The sequence below is a fragment of the Ascidia mentula genome, chromosome 4, assembly GCF_947561715.1.
Source record: "Ascidia mentula chromosome 4, kaAscMent1.1, whole genome shotgun sequence".
NCBI classification, from domain to species: domain Eukaryota; kingdom Metazoa; phylum Chordata; class Ascidiacea; order Phlebobranchia; family Ascidiidae; genus Ascidia; species Ascidia mentula.
Window position 1 is genome coordinate 7,199,656 of NC_138569.1, and position 21,415 is coordinate 7,221,070.

The 21,415-nt window shown below is 36.8% G+C and overlaps 6 protein-coding genes across 8 annotated transcripts; 2 read left to right on the plus strand and 4 right to left on the minus strand.

Annotated features, from left to right (window-relative positions):
* Nucleotides 1–425: 425 nt before the first annotated feature.
* LOC145898998 (uncharacterized) lies at nucleotides 426–1,763 on the minus strand. 3 transcript variants are annotated; one of them, XM_082987705.1, is made up of 5 exons: nucleotides 1,759–1,763; nucleotides 1,532–1,650; nucleotides 1,358–1,468; nucleotides 1,234–1,290; nucleotides 426–996 (listed from the first exon to the last, which is right to left on the minus strand). In XM_082987705.1, the coding sequence occupies exons 2-5, from the start codon at nucleotides 1,633–1,635 to the stop codon at nucleotides 675–677; spliced, it is 594 nt and encodes a 197-aa protein (XP_082843831.1). In that variant the 5' UTR covers nucleotides 1,636–1,650; nucleotides 1,759–1,763; the 3' UTR covers nucleotides 426–674. The 3 variants fall into 3 exon arrangements, with proteins under 3 accessions (XP_082843831.1, XP_082843830.1, XP_082843832.1); XM_082987704.1 differs by lacking the exon at nucleotides 1,759–1,763 and having other exon boundaries at nucleotides 1,532–1,664; XM_082987706.1 differs by lacking the exons at nucleotides 1,358–1,468; nucleotides 1,759–1,763 and having other exon boundaries at nucleotides 1,532–1,664.
* A 384-nt stretch (nucleotides 1,764–2,147) lies between these two features.
* On the minus strand, nucleotides 2,148–3,398 carry LOC145899170 (uncharacterized). Its single transcript, XM_082987897.1, has 5 exons — nucleotides 3,339–3,398; nucleotides 3,106–3,230; nucleotides 2,938–3,048; nucleotides 2,820–2,876; nucleotides 2,148–2,583 (listed from the first exon to the last, which is right to left on the minus strand). The coding sequence occupies exons 2-5, from the start codon at nucleotides 3,207–3,209 to the stop codon at nucleotides 2,262–2,264; spliced, it is 594 nt and encodes a 197-aa protein (XP_082844023.1). The 5' UTR covers nucleotides 3,210–3,230; nucleotides 3,339–3,398; the 3' UTR covers nucleotides 2,148–2,261.
* A 1,550-nt stretch (nucleotides 3,399–4,948) lies between these two features.
* LOC145898432 (tether containing UBX domain for GLUT4-like) lies at nucleotides 4,949–7,882 on the plus strand. The gene is made up of 2 exons (XM_082986876.1): nucleotides 4,949–5,165; nucleotides 5,884–7,882. The coding sequence occupies exon 2, from the start codon at nucleotides 5,898–5,900 to the stop codon at nucleotides 7,467–7,469; it is 1,572 nt and encodes a 523-aa protein (XP_082843002.1). The 5' UTR covers nucleotides 4,949–5,165; nucleotides 5,884–5,897; the 3' UTR covers nucleotides 7,470–7,882.
* A 555-nt stretch (nucleotides 7,883–8,437) lies between these two features.
* LOC145898838 (tRNA (guanine(37)-N(1))-methyltransferase-like) lies at nucleotides 8,438–10,977 on the minus strand. The gene is made up of 9 exons (XM_082987472.1): nucleotides 10,822–10,977; nucleotides 10,114–10,377; nucleotides 9,900–10,044; nucleotides 9,677–9,838; nucleotides 9,404–9,527; nucleotides 9,157–9,304; nucleotides 9,000–9,089; nucleotides 8,734–8,834; nucleotides 8,438–8,669 (listed from the first exon to the last, which is right to left on the minus strand). Exons 1-9 carry the CDS (start codon nucleotides 10,941–10,943, stop codon nucleotides 8,482–8,484), a joined length of 1,344 nt encoding a protein of 447 aa, XP_082843598.1. The 5' UTR covers nucleotides 10,944–10,977; the 3' UTR covers nucleotides 8,438–8,481.
* A 231-nt stretch (nucleotides 10,978–11,208) lies between these two features.
* On the minus strand, nucleotides 11,209–20,777 carry LOC145897741 (armadillo repeat-containing protein 6-like). Its single transcript, XM_082986153.1, has 11 exons — nucleotides 20,642–20,777; nucleotides 20,324–20,441; nucleotides 20,125–20,271; nucleotides 19,842–19,931; nucleotides 19,627–19,764; nucleotides 19,415–19,567; nucleotides 19,154–19,299; nucleotides 12,700–12,831; nucleotides 12,213–12,350; nucleotides 12,032–12,149; nucleotides 11,209–11,776 (listed from the first exon to the last, which is right to left on the minus strand). The coding sequence occupies exons 1-11, from the start codon at nucleotides 20,765–20,767 to the stop codon at nucleotides 11,679–11,681; spliced, it is 1,404 nt and encodes a 467-aa protein (XP_082842279.1). The 5' UTR covers nucleotides 20,768–20,777; the 3' UTR covers nucleotides 11,209–11,678.
* LOC145897742 (uncharacterized) lies at nucleotides 16,356–18,606 on the plus strand. Its single transcript, XM_082986155.1, has 4 exons — nucleotides 16,356–16,537; nucleotides 16,855–17,040; nucleotides 17,399–17,655; nucleotides 17,769–18,606. Exons 1-4 carry the CDS (start codon nucleotides 16,409–16,411, stop codon nucleotides 18,115–18,117), a joined length of 921 nt encoding a protein of 306 aa, XP_082842281.1. The 5' UTR covers nucleotides 16,356–16,408; the 3' UTR covers nucleotides 18,118–18,606.
* Nucleotides 20,778–21,415: the final 638 nt, after the last annotated feature.

Sequence of the window (21,415 nt, forward strand, 5' to 3'; positions counted from 1 at the left end):
AGATCGCTAGAGCAAGGAACCGAAATGTTCAACGATCGTGAATGCAAACCTCCCTTACATTAAACTTTACGGGTCTGATTCTGTCTTATCGCGTGGGTGGGTTTGATCCGGACTGAAATGTCACATTTGATCGTGCAGAAGTAGGATTGTGAATGTCGGTGTTTTTCGTCAAATGTAAACCACATCTCACAAGCATATTTTGCTGTGTATGCGCGCATTAAAAGGACATTGAAGCGCCTACACAGCGAAACTATGCTAATGAGTTTCATTGTTTACATCTGTCGTGTATTGAATGCGTTTTTCGAATAAACTACAAGCATATTTTACGATCGCAATTGAGCTGTTGGGAATAAAATATGCTCGGACACTACCCACAGGCTCACCTTAGGAATATATTTGTGAACACACAAACTCAATATGGGAACAAAAGTTGCAGGGCATGGTGCTGGAAGTGGTGACTTATTGTAATACATAAAATAAAATAATCAAAATTTTTGTTTACTTGGATTAAAAATGCAATATTGTTGTGAACACCACATTATGTCTTGCATAATATCACTTGTTGCGTGCTTGATATAAAAAATTAAAGCAAAAATACAAATAGCACCAACAAGTTCACTTGAAGACAATAATTAATAACATTTACAAATCAGCTTCTGCTAAATAAAAACTTGTCACAAAGATGTAGAAATAAAAATCTTTTTGAAGGATTCAACAGTCTTGGCATTCATAGGTGTTGGCTTTTCAGTGTCCTTATTGACAAACACTTGAGCAGTGTACACTAAGGCAACTGCACTATTTTCATAATTCATTTTGATTTGGTTCATATTCACAACTTCACCAAATGCCCCATGTAAGTTTAGGCCTGTATCTGCTGTTGGATCAATGTCAATTGACTTTGGCTTGAACAGGGCAATATATAGTTCAATGCTGGATTTTCCAATATTGGTCGATGCAAGGCCAGCCAGTGGAATTTCAGGATACCGCAGGGAAGATCTAAGACAAAAATTGTTTCAAAACAGATTTGCATGTAATGGTATTTACCAACATCAAAGAAAAATTCTTTGTTTTTACAAAAAGTCCCCATAAATTCATGAAACAGTTGCACATGAGTCAACAAACACAACGCCTTGCTTGAAGAAGCCGAGTAAATATCAAATGTGTTTGTATATAATGCCAAATATATAAAGAACAAAATAAAAATGCTCATAATTTGTAAACACATCATCCAACCTGTAAGTGCAGTGTGAATGCACTGCAAACTGCTTCAGATGCGATGAATCACAATGCCTGCAAAATAGTATTTTTATGTTACATTGTGGCATCCATGTTATTGTTATGTACATAAAGACTATACTGTGATATGAACTTTGTTTTTATCAATCCTCCGCATGTGTAATAGAGAGCATAGTTAAGATGGCCATAAGCATCATTGTCCTGCCAACGAGTTTGTACAGGAAGAAAAAAACTAAAAATACAGTAAGTTCAGCTCAGTGAAAAGCAAGGTACACTTTAAGCGCTAAAACTCAACTTGTAATTTGACAAATTCCACAGAACTTCAGGCACTTGAGAGGAATACTTTTTATTTGCAGCAACTTTGTTTCTGAGACAAAGCAATGGTCTTGAAACATTCATTTGTTTTGTTGGTGCCTAAGACTTTAAACCTACTACTAGCAAAACATTTTTAATTCATTTTCCCTCAGAAATTAAAAAAAAACAGGAACATATGTAACGCAATTGAAGAAATCATTGGCTTACCTTTACTTTTGCATTGCAGTCACTTTTACGTCACAACACGCCAGATGGATTTTGCACATTTTTGCAGCGTCATGATAAACCACCGGGTACTTTCCCACAAATGAGTCGTTCATGATCAACGCTAGCATGTACTTCGAAAATGTGCTCGTGCAACTATATGGAGCTATGTGCAACTAAATCGCAATTTAAGAACACCCCCGTCTGTTTAACTTGATATACTCTCAAGAAACGTCAAACCGAATAGCTCCTTCCATCTTTCTTGTCTCACGGGACAAACAGGCTTCAAAAAATACTTTTAATCAAAATTGTTGTTTACTTGGATTAAACATGCAATATTGTTGTGAACACTACATTATGTATTACATAATATCACTTGTTGCGTGTTTTATTTTAAAAAAACACGAAACTAAAAATACAAAAAGCACCAAAAAGTTTACTTGAAGACAATAATTAATAACATTTACAAATCAGTGTCCGTCACAATAAAGCAAAATAAAAGCGTGTCACAAAGATGTAGAAATAAAAATCTTCTCAAAGGATTTAACAGTCTTGGCATTCATAGGTGTTGGCTTTTCAGTATCCTTATTGACAAACACTTGAGCAGTGTGCACTAAGGCAACTGCACTATTTTCATAATTCATTTTTATTTTGTTCATATTTAAAACTTCACCAAATGCCCCATGTAAGTTTAGGCCAGTATCTTCTGTTGGATCAACGTCAATTGACTTTGGCTTGAACAGGGCAATATATAGTTCAATGCTGGATTTTCCAATGTTGGTCGATGCAAGGCCAGCCAGTGGAATTTCGGGATACCGCAGGGAAGATCTAAGACGAATAAAAACTTGTTTCAAGACAGTTTTGCATATCATAACATTTACAAACAACATCAAAGCAAAAATTCTTTGTTTTTACAGAAGGTCTCAATAAATTCATGTAACAGTTGCACACCAGTCAACACACAGAACTCCCTCTTCAAAGTAGCCCAATAATACCAAATGTGTTTGTATGTAATGCCAAATATATAATGCATGAAACAAAAATGCTCATAATTTTTACACAACCTGTAAGTGCAGTGTGAATGCACTGTAAACTGCTTCTGATGCGATGAATCACAATGCCTGTAAAATAGTATTTTTATTTTTCATTGTGGCATCAATGTTATGTATACAAAGACTATACTGTGATATAAACTTTGTTGTCATCAATCCTCCACATGTGTAATAGAGAGCATAGTTAAGATGGCCATAAGCATCATTGTCCTGCCAACGAGTTTGTACAGGAAGAAAAAAACTAAAAATACAGTAAATTCAGCTCAGTGAAAAGCAAGGTACATTTTAAGCGCTCAACTTGTAATTTGACAAATTCCACAAAACTTCAGGCACTTGAGAGGAATACTTTCTATTTGCAGCAACTTTGTTTCTGAGACAAAGCAATGGTCTTGAAACATTCATTTGTTTTGTTCCTGCCTAAGTCTTCAAACGTACTACATGTAAAACTTTTTTAATTTATTTTCCCTCAGAAATTAAAAAAAGACAGGGTGATCTGTAACGCAACAGAACAAATCATTGGCCTATCTTTACTTTTGCATTGAATTGACTTTTACATCAAAACTTTTCAGACGCGCCAGATGGATTTTGCACATTTTGCAGCGTCATGTTTAAACCACCGGGTACTTTCCCACAAATGAGTTATGAAAGCTTGCACTTCTAAAATATGTTCGTACAACTATGTGGAGCTATGTGCAACTATTTGGAGATATGGGCAACTATGACTCAAAAACGAAAAAAAATATTTACATTGTACTAGAGGTTATAACTGCCCCGCGGTCGCCAATGCTCTCGTATTTTCAGTGTAATGGTCCTTCGTGAAAATAGTTAGGCGAGTTTCGTTGATGAACAGTCTTTATTTAGACATTATGTATTATCTCATTTGTGTATTGTTCGGTAACATTGCGAACCAAAATTCGTTTCACCCATCACCAGTGTTTGTAAGGTATGTTTTGAGGAAATGTGGATATGGGCAATTTGCAATTGAAAGTTAATTTTAATAGGGCGTATAGTTTATTACGCGTTAAAGACAAACCACTTCCAAAGCGCAACGTAACTTTATTGACATTTCGATATCGCCTCATAGTTATTTTTCACAATTAGAAGCAGGTGGCGTCTTGGGTAGATTTTGGTCTGAGCATTGTGAGCGAAAATAAGGGCCAAGGCATAAAAATAAATACGCAAACCTGGGTTAATTCGCCGTATTTTCTTTCAAAACACTGCGAGATATACTGTAAAAACGCATACTTGAACCCTTGAAATGAGGCAAACGATGAGTTGTGAACACGTTTTTTTCAATTTTTTTATTGATCCGACAAGCGACCTTAATATTCGAGGAAATTTAAACACCAAACATTAAAAATTCTGGATTTTTTGGTGACAAATCATTTCATGACAAAAAAAACTCAGTAAGCTGCAAATCTGATCAAACCAATGAAACATATATAAACAAGCCAATTAATGTCCACAAGTTTTGATAAATACAGCCAAGAACGGGTTTTCTGTTAAAACATGATTAAAAAAAACACGGAATATTGGTGAAGTCATAGCATGCAAGTGTATCCACGGAGACAATTAACGTGTTGCAGCAAAATTTTCTCCTATTTTATGTAAGTGAAGATTTTTACATTGTCGGATTGTTTGGGTAAAAAGCACTTGCAATTTGTAGACTAAGGTTTAATTCAGATTATTTCGTACACCACAAATAGATATTGTCGAACCGAAACGAAGTGGTTTTTACCCTGAACTCAGGATTTCCAGAAATTTGGCCGTTTGAAAATCGGCCTGGCCGCGAAAAAATCGTTTGGTCGTAAGGCAGATATTTGGCCGAATTTGGCCGAATTTCACTTGGTACTATATAAATCCACAAAAGGCATTGCTGGTTTCAGGTTATCAATAGATTTGTGGACGATTGTGTTGTCATAAATATGTCTCCGAAAAATTGTTACGTCATAAACTAATCTTGACTGAGTTGGTAAAGAATTATGTTGTAATCGTAATGTTTTAGCAACATAACCGGTTTTGAAACCACTGATAAGCATATAGATAACAGTGTTTTCAACATACAATTTACGAATTTATTTCCGGCTATATAGTCGTTTCTATAGAAATCATCAAACTTATAACGTGATTTGGTCGAATTTTGGCCGCAACAGAAAAAAAAAATTGGCCGTCAAGTGTTTTCACCATCTGGCAGCCCTGCCTGAACTCACTTGCTTTTTTATTATTGAGCGAGTGGTCCAAGAAAGGATTTGGAAAATTAAAATTGAAAAGTTTTTATTGGTCAGCAAGGGTATTCAATTGTTGTTTAACTGTTGACTCACAACTGGTTCTTGGGATTTTTATGACTTCCGCAAACAGGTTGTTGACAATGACAACCATGTGTATAGGCCTATTTCATTTTTAAACCGTATTCCAGGCCACGAGGCCAGCGGGACAACGGCTAATAATATGCTATAAATAGCCCTAATTATTGACCAGAGGGAAGCCAATTAACAAAACAACACCAGTTAACAAAAATTTGGACACTGGTAACTCAACCATGTAATTATTAAACAATGCATATTAAAATTAGAGTAGATATTAATATATATAACAATATAAATATCTTGGGTCTGGTGTACTTTTCAGACCCAATATCTTCTCATAACTCCGAACATACTTGTCCCAAACAATGTTGTCCCAACAATTACCATTGCAATAACAGTACAACTTAAAACAAGCTGGCTTCCAACACATTGTGCAGTGACAATATAGTATGACTTGTATATAACCTTAAAATGGATCCTTTCACCATTGCAAAGAAATCGATTGTTGGCAGTACATTGCTATTGTCACAGATAAAAGTGTGCTTTATGATTTACATTTAATTTGATCTTTCACTTGTGATATACAGGTTTTGTAACTGGCAAGTCTGGTCTATTTATATCACATGGGCCGGCGGTCACTATAGTGAATATAAAAAATATGAATCCCACCCCTCCTCTTTATTATTATATATCTCTTCAAAGTATACATGCTATTTCTGTAGATTTACAGAAATTAAATTTTCATCTTCAATTCATCTTTAACATTACAGTTTACAACAAAATCATGCCAGCAGTTGTGGTCTTATGTCTAAACAAAAGAAGAAAGACAATCAAGTTTCCACCGTCTTTTACTGTGTACCAAATTTTGGATCAAGTGTGCAAGAAAGAAAATTTAAATCCTAACGAGTATGAGTTAAGAACCAATTCTGGGCCTTTGGACAATTCTATTCTGTGGTCATTCACAAATCTACCAAACAATGCCAAACTGGAACTTCACCCAGCAAGTAACAAGAGTTATAAAAGTAAACCTGTGGAAATAGCATTGCAGGTGGATGGGGGGACAAGGCTCCAGGCCAGATTCCAAACAACTTCTACTCTTAAAGATGTAGTCACGTTATTTGAAGAAGATATCACCAAATGCAGTAAACCTGAAAATCATGTCGCTGTTGTGGTTTATATGAGACAGGAAGTGACTGAGGAAATGTTTTCAAAAACAACACTGGGTGGCTTGGGCATAAGTGGAAGAGCATTGTTAAGACTTAAATTTGCACCACTCAAAGATAACTGTGCTACAACAGTTGAAATGAGTGATGTACCAAGTACATCTTCTGAAAACAAATCCCAAAATAAAGGCAGTGAAACAATACCAAAAATTGCAGAAGAGGAAATATCCGCAAAGGAAGATCTTGTACCACAAAACTTACAAACTGAAAATCAACAAACTTTGACCAATGAGAATACAGATGAGGTTTTGGATGATCCAATGGAGGAAAGTTCTCAAAAAAACAGTACCAGGGACCAGCGTAAAACACCTGAAAAAATGTTTGTTCAGAAACATTGTGAAGAAAACAAAACAATGGAAGTAGACACCCAAGAGGTATTTGCTGGTCCCAGTGAGACAACCACAATTGCTGTGACAGACGAGAACACTTTATCAGAAGAAACTCCTCTACAACCACCAATGGAAAAAAATACAAGTCCAAATGTATTGAAAAAGGTAAAATTTTCTAAAGGTGAGATTGTCAGCTCTGAAGTGCCATCTTCTTCTACTGATGGCATGAGTTACTTGACCCATTTGTCAGAACCATGTAACAGACAACCCATACTGTATCATGAAAGTAGCATTCCAGAAACTGTAGATAATGATGTGAAGGATGAGTTTTTCAATGTCACCATGAAAGATTTGAGAATGATGATCTCTGACTTAAAGCGCCAACAATCAGAAGAAGAAAACTTAATGGTTGGGGCTCAAAGAGACCAACAGAAAGCTGCATTAATAATGAAACATCCCAAAGTACTTGTGCGTTTTGTTTTTCCCACCAGACATGTGCTGCAGGGGTGGTTCCAGCCACTCGAACCTATTGCTGCTCTTTATGATTTTGTATCGATGTACATTAAGAAGATTGAATTTTACTTGTTTACTGCACCACCCAAAAACACATTAAGTAAAAAAAATGAAACTTTGTATGATTGTGGACTCAGCCCTGCTTCTAAAGTGTTTTGGGGAAGCAACAGCAAAAGCTTTGCTGAAAATGATATCCTAGAATCAGCATTGCAGAAGCTATCAAACTTTGAAGAAGCCAACAGTGCAATATCAAAAGCTTATAGTCCATCTTCTGCAAATTTGTCAAACTAACTTTTTTCATATTGTGTTGTTGTGATGCTTAAAAATCTGAAGTCACTTTCAGGAAAATTCAATATTTTGCAGCAATCATAACGTATTAGTATTACACTTGTCCAAATTATGGTCCTTACCCTTGAAATTTGATATTTCAAGCCAAGAGTTTTATTCGTTGTTGGAGTACATAGGAAGTGTGTAATGTTGGTATCTTCTAAGAAGTTCAAGGGTGGCATTTATTTCATCAATGAGATAAATGGGACAGCAATGCAAATATGTGTGTCAGTAATTTTTAACAGATGTTCTACATCAGTAGCAATAAACTGGCTGTTCAAAAATATTACATTTGCATATTTTGTTTGGTATATAACAGCTAAATTTGGCTATGTTGCATGTTGTCAGATTTACAATAAACATTTGTGTCATCTGTCCTTACAGTTTCCTTGGAAATTGCTTCTACTGGAAAAAATAGATTCCTGGTGGTTGTACCATTTGAGGTGTAAAATTTATTTTGGCTCCACTTAATAAGCTTTAAACACAAATTCAGCAAAACAATTCTTGCAGACAGTCCACATCAACACGTATACTATATCCAAATAGGTATATTTGCAGCATAACAATACTACCAGCCAAACAATGTGTATTTGATTAAAAAGTCACAGGCTTTTTGCAGAAGTGCTTAGTTATCAATAAAGACAATTATTTTCTCAACTGTTGAAAACTCCCAGGTGTGACAAAACAATGCACTGTTTCACATTTAGTATCACATGCTATTGCAATGTGCATGTTTGAATTTTTGCACTTTTGAATAACCTTCTTTAGCAACATTTGTAACAAGATGTTATACCTCATATACAAAGAAATTCTACGATTAACAATGGTCTTCAACCTAAGAACAATATTTAAATACTGACATATACCTATATCTCACTGCATATAATTATTGAATGCTGCAATCCCTGTCCACAGATACAATTAAACTGATATTCAAGTAAAACTTTATTTGCTTATTAAAAAGTAGTTGTAACAGTTACAACTTTAAACGCTTATTCTCTGGTTCTTTAGATTCCTCCGCATTTTCAACTAAAACATCCATTGTAAGATCGAAAGATAAACAGTACATATGTTTGCTTGGAGAAACTCTTCTAACAAAGTGAATATTGCAATCCTTTGGAATTGGTTGTCCAAAATGTTTTTCAAAACGTTGGCCCATTAGTTCTTAAAACAAGAAACACCATTACATTTACCACTATTTGAAATAACAACACACAAAAATACTAACCCTCTCCTTCTGTGGCAGGGGAAAATGTATAGCAATGAACACATATATGGCACTTGTGAAGGAATTCAATCTGATTGCTAATTTCTGACGATTCATTGTTTCTATTTTTTGCAAAAGACCTGATAAGTTTTCCCAAAGAAATATAGTAATACTCCAAACACAAATGCTTTTGTTATTTTGCTTAACATACACCTCTTGTTTTATATACATATATTTTATGAAACAATAGATACATATATCTACTTTTGGTAATCCTGTCAAAATACCTTTCAATTAGATTTTTGAAAACATCCAAAAACTCTATGGCAATTTCTGGCAAGTTCATCACAATATGTATTTCTTTTCCAGCTTCAGATCTGATTAAAAAATACGTTTAGAGTGTAATGTATATTCCACCAAACAGCAACTTCTAATTACACACACATCTCCAACAAATACTTGTGAAGCTCAACTTTCAAAAAGTCCCGGCCGTCCATGTTAAAGCAGTTTATTTGGGTTTTGTTTAGCTTTGCATTGTGCTGCAACCATTTAAATGACTCTGGATTCAAGTCGTTCGCAAAAACAGTGCAACCTGCAAAATTGAATCTTTTTTAGGCTCGTGCCATTCCAGTAAATTCTGGGAAATCATTTTAAATCAATTGGGTCAAGCATTCAGAATGTTAAATCGCACCTTTTCTTGCCAGAGGTACAGCAAATGGTCCTACTCCAGCAAAGACATCAAACACAGTGCAAGTCTTATTTATAAACTCTGCCAACCTTCTGTGTTCTGTACCAAGTCTTGAGTTCCAAAACACCTGAAAATAATGTCTTAAATAACACAAAACACTTGGTACATTTTAAACCCAACAAAAGTGGGAATAATTTGGAAACTGTGACATTATTTTTAATATATGATGTGTATGTTTTGTTGTTTGCATTACTACATAACATGACAAATAATTACTTTTGAAAAGTCAAAGTCAAATCTTCGTTGGTACTCCACAACTCTAGTGACATAATGTGGTTCTCCTCCCAACAATTCAAACTCGAATGTTCGAAATTCATTATCAATCGTGTTGCATTTGTGAACAACTGTTTTTGCTTGTGACACTTTATCAAGTAATACCTGAACAAAATACAATCAGATAAACTACAGCATTACATACTTTATGCATCAGTTTTTATACCTGACCAATAAGTTTCTTGTATGGCATTTGATGCTCACGCAAGTTGACATGAATTATGTGGCCAACCTCTGTATAGGCGCTGAGATTGGGCATGTCACTTGGCAGTACAGCCTCAAACACTTCTGAAGGAATAAAGTTGTTGTATCTGCAACCGCAAAAACTTATTGTTTTGTAAATGTTATGTCAGGGTATGTGTCAAAAAAATGTACTGTACGTGAGTGTAATTGCGTGTTCAATTAAGTCCTCTGGCAGTTTGAACTTCATCTTTTCCGCTTCTGTAACTATAGTCCCTGGCTGTAGAAGTACAAGTTTGTGCACCTTTTTCCATTGAGGATTTATTTTTGTAGTAGGGACATTTGTAACAGGCTTTAGGCCGACTTTGTGGACTTGCTGTTTTTTGAAATGCTTTAGAAAAGATTGAAACTGATCAATTGGAACAATTGCTCCAACTACTGTTGCACTTCTTGTAAAAGCTTCTCTGTAAGTAAAGACATATTTATAAGTTTTCTTACCTTTTGTTTAAAAAAGATTGTATATTCGCTACTGTGTTTGTTTTATTCTCTGAAGAAGCCTAGTCGTTCGTACAGGCGAAACGCCAGAAAATACAGTCTTTTTTAAACAAAAGGTGTATAATTGTTGTTTTTCACCAGAAGAATGTCAGAATCATATTTTATTATGATACCTGGTGGTCAAAATCTATTTTCAGTTTTCAAACAGCTATATTGCCACAACTTTGTGTTTTGCTGACAATTACAAAAGCTGGGCGTTTGAAATTGCATTAAAAAAGCACTACTGGCATATTTTATGATATGTGAATATTTTGACCAATTTAACTAAGTTTCATACAAATACAGTATTGCTGTAAACAAAACCCGAGATTGTTTGCTTTAAAACGTAACTTTGGTTTTAAAAATATTCTTACCGATCCAACACCGTCATCCCTCGCACAGCAAGTGGGGGGCAGAGGTTGTTTAGTTCTTCAGTCATCTTTGGAAACAATAATTTTATCACTTTCGACCACAATGAAAGTTTCCTTGTGAACATTCGACTATTGTGCACATTCAAAATCTTCTTTACTACGATTTTGATAAGTAAACAACCAAACACGTGAACTTAAGGGGATTTACCTGGAGCCTGCTGCTTATTTTCACACTGATTGTTGAGACTACTGAAGTTTTACCTGAAAGTAATGCAAGAACTTCGTCTATGTTTTTTGCAAAGGTAAACTGTTTACTCTGAATAAAAATTCAAACAGACCTTTCAAAAAAATCTGCAGCATAGAGAACAAAGACATTTCAATAAGGACTGTTTCGAAACACGGATATTGGGACTACAAAAAACGTCAAGAAAGTCGAACAGTTGTCTTAAACACGAAAAGTAAACACAAAATTTCAAGTCAACTACAAAAAAGGGCACAGTGCTATTCGAGACATTGACCCAGACCACCAGCAATAGCTCTATGCTTGTTCCCCAAGGGAAAAGGTATCACGTAAATACAACCAGCGTCAGTCAGTCATATAACCATCACCGAATTAATTTGCTTCCGCATTACTTGTTTCATTAAATTTATAGCACAAAAAGCAGAAATATATGATGCTAAAAAAGTAACGGTCATGTTTTCAGTGAATTGTACTTAACGTATACCATGGAAGTTTTTGATATTATAGTTTTGAAAAGAAATCGCCATTTCTTTGCATTTATTTCATCAAAACAAATATAATGTGGTTGAAGACTAAAGTCAGCTCAAAATTAATACAAAGTAAACATCTTGTAAGGACTTTAGGAAGTGACACCGGCGTTCTTCCCTCTCCACCTCTCCTTTAAATCAACTTGAACGTCGAGATCACGTAACGCCGCCTTCGCCTCGTCCTCCAAAACTAAACAAGCGGAACATTGATTTCCTCGTCACAACACAACATTGTACTGAATGCTTGTAGCGTCCATTAACAAAAATTTCGAATTACACAAACGGTCACCAGGGTGCATCACTACGTGCATTTTGCAAAACATATATTAGATTTTACACAAAAACCCTTGCAAGCGAACGAATTCCTCACATATCCCTTACAGTTGCGGAAAGACGCACTCATGCGTAACGTCGCAAATACATAATTTGTTTACTCAACCCATACCGTCCTTGTAAGTCTCCCTGGCTTGGCGAATCAATTGCTCCGCTCCATTCTCAATGAACGCTCCAGTATGTTGTCGGGTCCTGGCCACTAGATTTCGGATAGCCATACACGCTTGTTTCTGCAACGTGCAAAATATTTTAATTAAATATGGGGTATCTATTTTATGTGACAAGAATAGTACCTGCACTCCTGGTCGTTCCGGATGGTTGCGCATCGCGTGCGTCATCAGAGGCGCAGCACGCTTCGACATTATGACATCACAGTGACTTGGGTAACGCAGAGCGAGAGTTGTGAGACAAGCAAAGCAGGCTTCGCATATCTACAAAAAAACATAAAAAGACAACCAGTAGCAATGCAAATAGTTCTTAGTATATCGCAGTGAACCACTTTTATCGCAGGACACCAAAAGCTTGGCTCAGTGGTACTCAACCGGAGCTCTATGGATCATTGTCAGGAGGTCAGCGGTATCTTTAGACTACGCGTGTTACGTGATTAATAAATCTCGACTTTTGAAAATATTTACTCATTTTACGATAGATCCGGAGACATGCTTGCAGCTGCACAAGGGGTATACGACTAATCATCAAAAAGAATCCGTAAGTACCACTGGCTTAGCGGCCATTTGCTTGGAAGGAGTTTTATCAAGCATAAAACGCTCGCTTAGTTACCTGGGCGTTAAACGCGTGTTCTTCCAGCGCCTTCAGTAAAAGGTCGACGATTCCGGCCTTGACTACAGCCACTTTGACGTCATCGTTGCCACTGATTGCCTTCAGTAACGTTATGCAAGATTTAATGACGCTCTGCAAATAATAACAACGTTAATTGAATGAGAGTTTATACTGTCAAAATACCCTGAACGTCATATGACCAATTAAGACTTGGTAGCAGACATTTTCAACAAATGATTGAAAACTATAAAGCAAACGATTAAGAAATTATTACAGAAGTTGTTGAATGCTCAATAAAAAATTAAACTGGCTTAAATATGTAAACCTGTGTATGCCTAATACAAAGAACGAAAAAAATTCACCCAATTGTGGCGCAGACGAAACGCAAAAGTGCTAACTGGAGTGTAACGAAGTATGGCTCGCTCCAATGAGCGCAAGTCACGCGGAACGTCCTGTCTTGTAACTTGGGTTTACGTTAACGAAAAGGAATGTACAAATGAGTGTGGGCAAGTTGCGGGGAGAGTTTGATTTGATAACTGGAATGTGGTTTTGAGAAAGTGAGAGTTAGTAAAACTATTGCAGCAACAGTTTTATGAAAGTTACGTATAATTGCGTAATTAAGACAGCAAAAAACAAGGGACATTTCAGGGTAGAACGGTGAAGTTTAAAGTTTTGGTTTTCGTCAAAAAGTACTGTATTTTACACCAGAAAAACTATGGCCACGGTTTCCCAACCAAGGGACCCATAAATATTTAAATATCCCGTTATATTTTTAAATGGTTTGTATAGTTTTGAAACCTAAAAGAAACACCCGTTTGCCTTGAGTATCAAGCACTGTTACGCGGCCGCCTGTCAAAAGTATAACCACCAAATGTTGAAGCAACCAGCGCACCCAAACAAAGCCGTTTCACCAGCATCAACCGCAGGTTTTGTTTTGGTGTGCCGACAAAGCAAGTCGTACACCAGCAAATTGGGGCCATGTTGTTTTACGAGAGTGTGGAGATGCGCTGAACAAAACAAACAAACCCCCACATTATGACATGCGTGAGTCAGTTATTCTCGACGCAAATTGACTGAAGTGCTCCATGTTGTTAGACGTGCTTGGCGGAACTTTTGTGGGCGATACTAGTGTTTGCCAACCACGTAGAGATGTTCACTTCGGCAGTTTACGTGTAAGCGGTAGTGTCTAACACCACAAGAGTTAAAAACTAAGGGTGTACGAGCACTTCCACAAATGTAAAAAAGCATTAACTTCCAATGTAAAACAAGATCAACGCCTATTTTGAATGCATTTCAACGCTTTGTCCATTGTTAAGATTTTTTGGCTTCGATGTCGGCTGTAAGACATGGGCTGCAAATGAAACGCATCACAAACGCTTGTTATGGACAATAACATGGAGAAAGTGAGGATCGTTTTGTAAAGGTTGACTGCTTTGGTTTATAGTCGTTGTTTCTTGTAAAAACTACTCACTTGAACAAAAGATCTGCAAAGAGTTCTTTACGAATACCTTTGATGTGACAGAGAAAATTAACTTCACCGAACATAAACGCGCTTAAATAATTCATGTCATGAGATCAAAGACCGAAAATCCAAATAGCTTATATCACCCGAAAAGAGCTTTTACCACTCACCAATAATTTGGTTGATAAGATTACAGTTATGATATATTTATACCATGCAATACAGTATGTCGAATTGTTTTTCGAACTGAAAGGACGTGCATCCAAACAAAAGCGAAAGTAATGTCACCGTCGACTGATAGCTCACTAACTTTTGTTTCCAAAGTCACGTGACATTAAAATTTTCCAACGAAACGGTCTACAGCAGCGGTTCGAAGTATTGCTTTCGTTTCCACTGTGATGTCATAAACAGAACCTGGTCGCGTCTTTCGTAGCGGGAGTCTGCAATTAAGAATTCGTATTTCTCGTCGGCGAAGTCAAACTTATCGTCGCGTAATCGGAGAAGCGGAACGACGCCGTTCAATTGTTTCAATTTGTCGTAAAACACGACGCGTCGATCTCAGTACTGTATTGAAAGAATTTGCGCAACACTCGATTCATTTACTATTTGGGGCTTTGAAACTTCTGTTTGTGGAAGTGTGTAGTTTTGTTTAGTATCAGGTTGTGCACATTCTTAGAAGGCATTTGAAGTCGGTATCAGACATGAAAACTTGAGTGGCTCTTCTGGCAAGCGTCACCAACAAACTATTAAAACTTGCTGTTTAAAGAAGTTGCAAAATGGTCTTCGAAGTCTGTCCGCATTAGTAAAAGTATGCAAACTTTTTACCTTTTAACCTCAGCTATACTATGAGAATAGTAAAGCCTTGGCTTGGTGCAATTACACTCTGGACGTAATTCACGCATAAATGTGATTGCACGCGCCCTTTTTCATCGTAGGTCCGTGACGTTGTAATGCGCGCCAAGCCGAGGTCGATACGTAATAATGCGATTAAGCTTTCGACTGGAAATCGCTCAACGTTGAAGGCTAAGGTGAATGTTGTTAAAGTCTTGGAACAGAATAATGCCACTTAGATTTTCAGGCTAAGGTACAACGAGATAAGGCTGGAATCGCCGCGAACAAAGCGTCAAAAGGAAACAATGTTGCAACGGATATGAAAACTGTTGAAGATTGCGGTCGCGACCTATTTTCTTATGATTAGGTAAAAAAACTGCTTTAGCATATTAGAAAATAGCAGAAAACTATCGAAGGAATACAGCAAGGAAAAACAGGATGCCACAAAGGCTACACGAAAGTGATTATCGGTATTGTATTGCCCCAGGGCGTGAAGGCGAAGGCATGGCCTGTGTGAGCCCAGACAGCCACCTTAAATATGGACAATTTGTTGCTCATAATTGTAGCCGCTGTTTCGTTCGTTGGAAATTTTCGTTTTGACTTTTCTGAATAAAGCAAACAGTTTGCTACAGAAAATTCTTTTGTTTTGGCTCAAATACAATATGTTTTCGACAGCTAAACACTTATTAGACACTAAAAAAACTTAAGGTTGACTTTAGTGGAGGTTATATCATAATGTTGTTGTTTTGTGGCGAAGAGCCATTTTCTGAAATGACATTTATTTTTCTGAGTAAATTGTCTAACTTCCAATGGAAAAAACGAAATCCCAAGTGCTGAAAGTGCAGCGACGTCAAGTCACCCGTGACTGGTGTTTAAGACTTAGAGTAGTTTGGAAAGCTCAGCAGTATAAACGCAAAAATGTCAGGTGACCGCCTTTTATTGATTTTTCCGCTGCATTAGACGCGGTAGATTGATGGAAACTCGCGCAAGTATGGTTTCAAAGCCATTACGAGAACTGCGGTTTGTTTTTTTCCACTTGAATGGTCGACGTAGCATTCTGTAACATCACAAGAGTTCGTCTTAGTAGCGCTTTAACTGTGCAGTGGCGACTTTAAATGGTGCTTGAGGAGAATGAGATTCATCAGCAGGAAGTGGGTTTGAAAAAAGAAGTTGTGCAAGTCAGTTTTGGATAACGCTGAAACACATGGAAACGAGAGAAAATTTTGCTGGTCATTAATCTTCTCTGAAGTTTCTGTTTCAACAGTTGTGTAACGTCGGATTTGACAACACCTAAATAACCACTTTTGCTTGATATTTCCTAAATAAATTTTCAACAAACTCGTCTCCATGCATTTCAGTTTTTTAGGCAACGAGGAATGTATATTTTCAAAAACTGTGTACTCCACTGCAAATGTAATGTTTAAACCCAAAATGAAGGAAACCACAGGATATCGGATCAAGCTGGTTGGAAACGCTGATACAGTAAAACGGATGATTGCTTCAATTTACATTGTTAACGCCAAGAAGCAACAGCAAGTTGTAAAAGTAAGCAGTCCTTCTCACATAACCGTAGGCTTCAAGTGTGAATTTTAAGCATTCGGTTTTTAAGCAATGGTTACTGTGTTTGTTCAAACAAATTAAGTGACGATTCTATGAAGACCGGTTAACTCCGATGAGAGCCTTCAGTGGCAATATAAACGTATACAGGCTATATTTTGTATCATCATGAAACATGGCTCTACATCCAAGCAAGAATAATCAAGTTTTAAATTGTCAACCCATATCAGAGCGTATCTGATCAGCCAATGTTGTATCCACGTTTTCAGTAAAATCCAAATCCAACCGCAGCATTTTTGTCACAGGTGTGTATATGTGACGATCTGCCACACGTTTTGAACGCGGTCGAAGCACAGCAGCGTGCCGCACCTTCACATGAGCTCCTCGAGACGGGACTTACACTGCAAGTTGGATTCGGCCGCAGCTTAACAATAGCAGCCAAAGAAGCACACGACGACGAAGATCTCTGTGTTATTTCACCGCAGAAAGAGGTGGGGGGTCTTTGACCGGAGGTTCACATTAAAGATAACTCCGATAACTTTTACATCAAGGAACAAAAACGTACGAAATCCTTGAATTTACAAAGTTTAAGTTGCAAAAATCGGCGCTTGATCAACAAAATGAAAACATCTTTGGGCATATTGGTTTTGATGAAGATTGTTAAATTAGGACAACTACGATATCGCAAAAACAAAACTAAATACTGTATATTCAGACTTGTACCAGAACACGAAAAAACCCTCAAAGTCAGTGACGATATAAACGAGAATAACACACCAAACCTTATAGGGCAAAACTCTCAAACTTCCATTCCTCTTTCACCATCTATGTCTGATATTTCCACAAAAGGTCGTGATTCCAAACCACGCTGTGTGGGAACCAAACGCCGCCTTCGCCACCGACTTCCACGTCCAACTCCGGCGTCCACACGAGGACGCTGCGTTCCAAATCTCCATCACTTCTCAGGATGAGCACGGGAGTGACATCCCCCTCAACGTTCCTCCCCGCATCCGACTCGCATGGCATCCAAAAGATGTTGCTGGAGTGCAGAGAATCAGGAAGACATGGGAAGAAACGGAGGAGCGCGTTGCCAACACGTTACCAAGGTAACCGTACAGAAAATGGATTTGAGAGATTTTGTTGTTTACAAATGAGTACTGAAACTTGTTGGGAAAAAACGGTTTAAAGGGAAAATAATGTGTTGACCGTAATTACACAGGCCCCAAGGAGCACCATCGCCAGGCGCGCAACGGAAGAGTAGTTCCCTGCCCAGATACCAGCAGCCTGTCTACCACGGAATCGAAAAGATGCTGCAAGACAGAGCTGTCACCTCACCACGCAACCTTGGCCATGAAAGCACGTCACCGCGCATGCACGACTACAACCAGAACGACCGCATCGCGCGCTATGGGGGAAGACCCGTCGCCGCGCAAGATAAAAACTGGAATGTGGTGACGTCACCAGCAGCTCACGAACTTCAGGGGAAGGACATGGGCGATGAAAACCTTCCCCAATGGGCTAAAGGATATGGGGACCAGTTCGACTACGACGATGTAGTTGTAGTCTGAAGGACATGTTTTAAACAAAGCACTGGCGATAAAAAATTGAGCAGTTTTGGCCTTGGAGAAAGGAAAGATACACATACACAGGGGTTTGGCCCCTTGCATTTTATGTTTTATGGTAAAGCACAAAACTTTGTGCCTTATCTTATATCATTTTGGTTAAAAGTTCTTGACATCACTTATTATCACACATTCAAATCGCTGCACACTTGACCATGCAAGAAAAAAATAAAGAAAATTACTTTATGAATTGACAGCTAATAATAAAGTTGTGGTGAGACTAAAATTTTTGAGACTAAATTGTCAGTTTTCACCTTTACCTTACATAAATGTTGTCGACATGCATAGTTTTTTTTAAAAAACTTCTTTTATTTCGTATTTGTAACATGCAGTATTAGACCATTTTTGTGCTGAAACCCAGTGTGCACATATAAACTCATAGTGCTTTCTTGCCATTAAGTATGTTACACATTTGTTTATTGGCAACTGACATTAACCATCTATATACTTGTCCTGTTTGCCAAAGATTAATACTTGTGTCATTACTTTGTAATTGTAATACGCAAACAATGGATATTTTGGTAAAATTTATGTTTAATACAATACATGTTCCATTAATGCAAACAAGAAGGGTTTTTATATCAGCATAGATTTCATTTGTGTAAAACTTAATAATTACATTTAATACAACAGCATGAATGTGTTAAGCCTTTTAGACATATCCAGATACAAGTTTAATTTTATAAGTTTACAACATTTTTGTTTATTTGTGTATAAGCTGCAGACAAATGGCCACTGTTTCGACCTAAAAGGTCTCATCAGTGCAGCTGGTTATATTATACACAAATTCATATTATTGGCTCCACATTGCTTACTTTGGTTTATATTGTTGTTGCCAGAAAACAAAAAAAGCTTATTAACTTATTTATTGCTACATCATAAACCTGAAAAATTATCACCAGATGGTAAACGAAATGCCGGTTAAAATAAACTCTACATTAATTTGAATACCAGAAGAATAGTTCTTCTAAAAAAGGCCTACTTGTTTTTCCATGTGGATGGCAAAAGTTCTAGTGATGACTTCTAGTCCACCAAGATCAACCATTTGTTGGCAAAACTCATTCCGTACCATGAGGCTGCTTAAAGTTAAACAAAGCTCCCTTACTAATACTGAATCATCTTCATATTCTGCAAAAAAGTAGGTAAATGTGAGTAAAATATTTACTTTGTCTCATCAGTTTACGTTTATAACTTTTCCAAGCTCTGTTTAATGCTCATGTTTGATAAAACTCAAGTCACTCACTTTTAAGAAGTTCAAACAGTCTCTCTATTCCTTTGTGATCATTGACAACTTTCTTGACATGTTCATGTGCTTTTCCAAACTGTACCCGGACATCGTCGTCCAATGCAAGGCACCGAATAACACCACATAGTTCTTTCATAACATTCTTAGAACCTACATGAGGAATAAAATTAAAACTCATTGATTTTTCTATGGCAATCAAGCATACATACCACTGTGAACTTCTGCAGTTTTTAGAGATTTTTCTATTCCATCCTGTTTGACAAAATGCACTCTATTTCCCTCATGCTTGGTACAAGAAAGCTTCAAAATTTTCAACAAAACACCTTCAGTTTCTGGTGAGTGTGTCTCTACAATAAAAAAACTGTCAATGCATGTCATAAAAAAAGAAAAGCTTTAACTAAAAAAATGCTAGCAAATATCATACCTCCTAATAAATCAAACAAATAATCCAACCCTTGGACAGTGATCAAGTCTGGTTGTCCATCAAGCAAGCAGGCATATGCTTCCAAACACACTAAAAAAATAAAAGAGTGCAAAACATAAAATTGTGGTGAATGCCACTAAATATCCTTCATTGTTTATTTAAAAAACAGAAACATCAGATTTATATACAAACAATATTTTTAGCTATACAAAATATCATCACAAATTGCATGCTAGAATTGTTTCACAAAGCATGGAAAAATTAGGAAAATAAGTGTACATACATAAAAATTGGTCAGGGCTCTCTCTACAAGCTTGACATGCACTGAACATGACTTTGTCCGCATTGGCAAGTTTCGTTGCTTGATACCGAAATGACAAATCCCTTTGAAAATGGTCTGACACAACAGCAAGGAGTTTCTTCAGTGATGCTGCATAAAAAAATGTCAAATGTGGTTGAGTGCCATATGGTTTGCCAATTACTTTGGTCGATATCATTTCCGCTTGCTTTAAGATAGTCCTCCAGTTGCTTAACAGCTGTTACAACCTCATGCTGTCCATTTACTTGAGGTTGTTTGATTATCATGGTGAGTGGAATTCCCTGTTAAGAAAACATGGAGAAAGATTAAATTTAATGAAAGTTATTTAAGTCAATGTAAACTTGACGCCCATTTGATACCTGTTAAAACAGTCTTGTACAATATATAATATGCTTTTTATATTTAATATCAGAATTATCAAAATACTTTTACAAGTTTCTTTCCATTTAGTTCAAAAGAATTTCAAAATGTTAAGTTTTGCCTGAGATGTGAACTGTTCAACAGCATCATCAACAGCCTCCTGTTCGTCCATTTCAAAGTCTGATATATTTTCTTGTACAACACAGTCGAACGTGTCTTGGGTAATTGCCTTAACTTGGGAAGCCATAGTGTGACCACTTTTGTTTTCACGCAAATGTTAAATTCACGTTTAACGTTCTGAAAGATACACAATTTGAATTAAAGTCGCCGGGGAATTTCCCTAAATACAACTAGCGCATCATGCGGAAGATAATGAAAACATATTTACTTTTTCTTGCTTAGTTTATTTTTTGTTTTTATCTCCTACCGTAGGATTGCGGAACGCTAAAAACACAAGTTTTACTAGATGTAACTTTAAATACGTGGTATGTGCAATTTCATTGCACAGTAACAAATTGTATCTAAACGTTGGGATGTTCCAAAGCAGAGAAATTTTGGATTTGGCCGAATCCAAATACCCTGCATCCAGTGGTGGGATTCAGCCGGTTCGCACCAGTTCTACAGAACCGTCTCACGAAATTTTATGAGATCAGCGAACCGGTTAGCATTGCTGGTTATACTGTCAATGAATTATATGACTTTTTGTAACAGAACCGACTGAAAAATATGTGATTTTGAATCCAATATTCGGTCAAATCTATGACGTCATTAATTTATAAAAACCGTACTTTACGTAACCCAGTTATTGCCTACACTTATAAAGAGATTATTTTGTATGAATTTATTGTATTTTGATGAAAATATTCGTGGTTATGAAACAAACCGGTGTCAAATA

What these genes read in the sequence shown, in the direction of transcription:
- LOC145898998 (XM_082987705.1), bottom strand. Translation starts at nt 1,635, where the DNA reads ATGAATGTTTCAAGACCATTGCTTTGTCTCAGAAACAAAGTTGCTGCA. An exon ending in TGGAATTTGTCAAATTACAA is followed by an intron (nt 1,469 to 1,531) that starts GTTGAGTTTTAG and finishes CTGTATTTTTAG; the next exon opens with TTTTTTTCTTCCTGTACAAA. An exon ending in AAAACAAAGTTCATATCACA is followed by an intron (nt 1,291 to 1,357) that starts GTATAGTCTTTA and finishes ACTATTTTGCAG; the next exon opens with GCATTGTGATTCATCGCATC.
- LOC145899170 (XM_082987897.1), bottom strand. Translation starts at nt 3,209, where the DNA reads ATGAATGTTTCAAGACCATTGCTTTGTCTCAGAAACAAAGTTGCTGCA. An exon ending in TGGAATTTGTCAAATTACAA is followed by an intron (nt 3,049 to 3,105) that starts GTTGAGCGCTTA and finishes CTGTATTTTTAG; the next exon opens with TTTTTTTCTTCCTGTACAAA. An exon ending in ACAACAAAGTTTATATCACA is followed by an intron (nt 2,877 to 2,937) that starts GTATAGTCTTTG and finishes ACTATTTTACAG; the next exon opens with GCATTGTGATTCATCGCATC.
- LOC145898432 (XM_082986876.1), top strand. Translation starts at nt 5,898, where the DNA reads ATGCCAGCAGTTGTGGTCTTATGTCTAAACAAAAGAAGAAAGACAATC.
- LOC145898838 (XM_082987472.1), bottom strand. Translation starts at nt 10,943, where the DNA reads ATGTTCACAAGGAAACTTTCATTGTGGTCGAAAGTGATAAAATTATTG. An exon ending in TTGACTTTGACTTTTCAAAA is followed by an intron (nt 9,528 to 9,676) that starts GTAATTATTTGT and finishes CATTATTTTCAG; the next exon opens with GTGTTTTGGAACTCAAGACT. An exon ending in TGTACCTCTGGCAAGAAAAG is followed by an intron (nt 9,305 to 9,403) that starts GTGCGATTTAAC and finishes TCAATTTTGCAG; the next exon opens with GTTGCACTGTTTTTGCGAAC.
- LOC145897742 (XM_082986155.1), top strand. Translation starts at nt 16,409, where the DNA reads ATGTTTAAACCCAAAATGAAGGAAACCACAGGATATCGGATCAAGCTG. An exon ending in AGCAACAGCAAGTTGTAAAA is followed by an intron (nt 16,538 to 16,854) that starts GTAAGCAGTCCT and finishes TTTTTGTCACAG; the next exon opens with GTGTGTATATGTGACGATCT. An exon ending in TTATTTCACCGCAGAAAGAG is followed by an intron (nt 17,041 to 17,398) that starts GTGGGGGGTCTT and finishes TTTCCACAAAAG; the next exon opens with GTCGTGATTCCAAACCACGC.
- LOC145897741 (XM_082986153.1), bottom strand. Translation starts at nt 20,767, where the DNA reads ATGGCTTCCCAAGTTAAGGCAATTACCCAAGACACGTTCGACTGTGTT. An exon ending in CGGAACGACCAGGAGTGCAG is followed by an intron (nt 12,150 to 12,212) that starts GTACTATTCTTG and finishes TGCACGTTGCAG; the next exon opens with AAACAAGCGTGTATGGCTAT. An exon ending in CAGGGAGACTTACAAGGACG is followed by an intron (nt 11,777 to 12,031) that starts GTATGGGTTGAG and finishes CCGCTTGTTTAG; the next exon opens with TTTTGGAGGACGAGGCGAAG.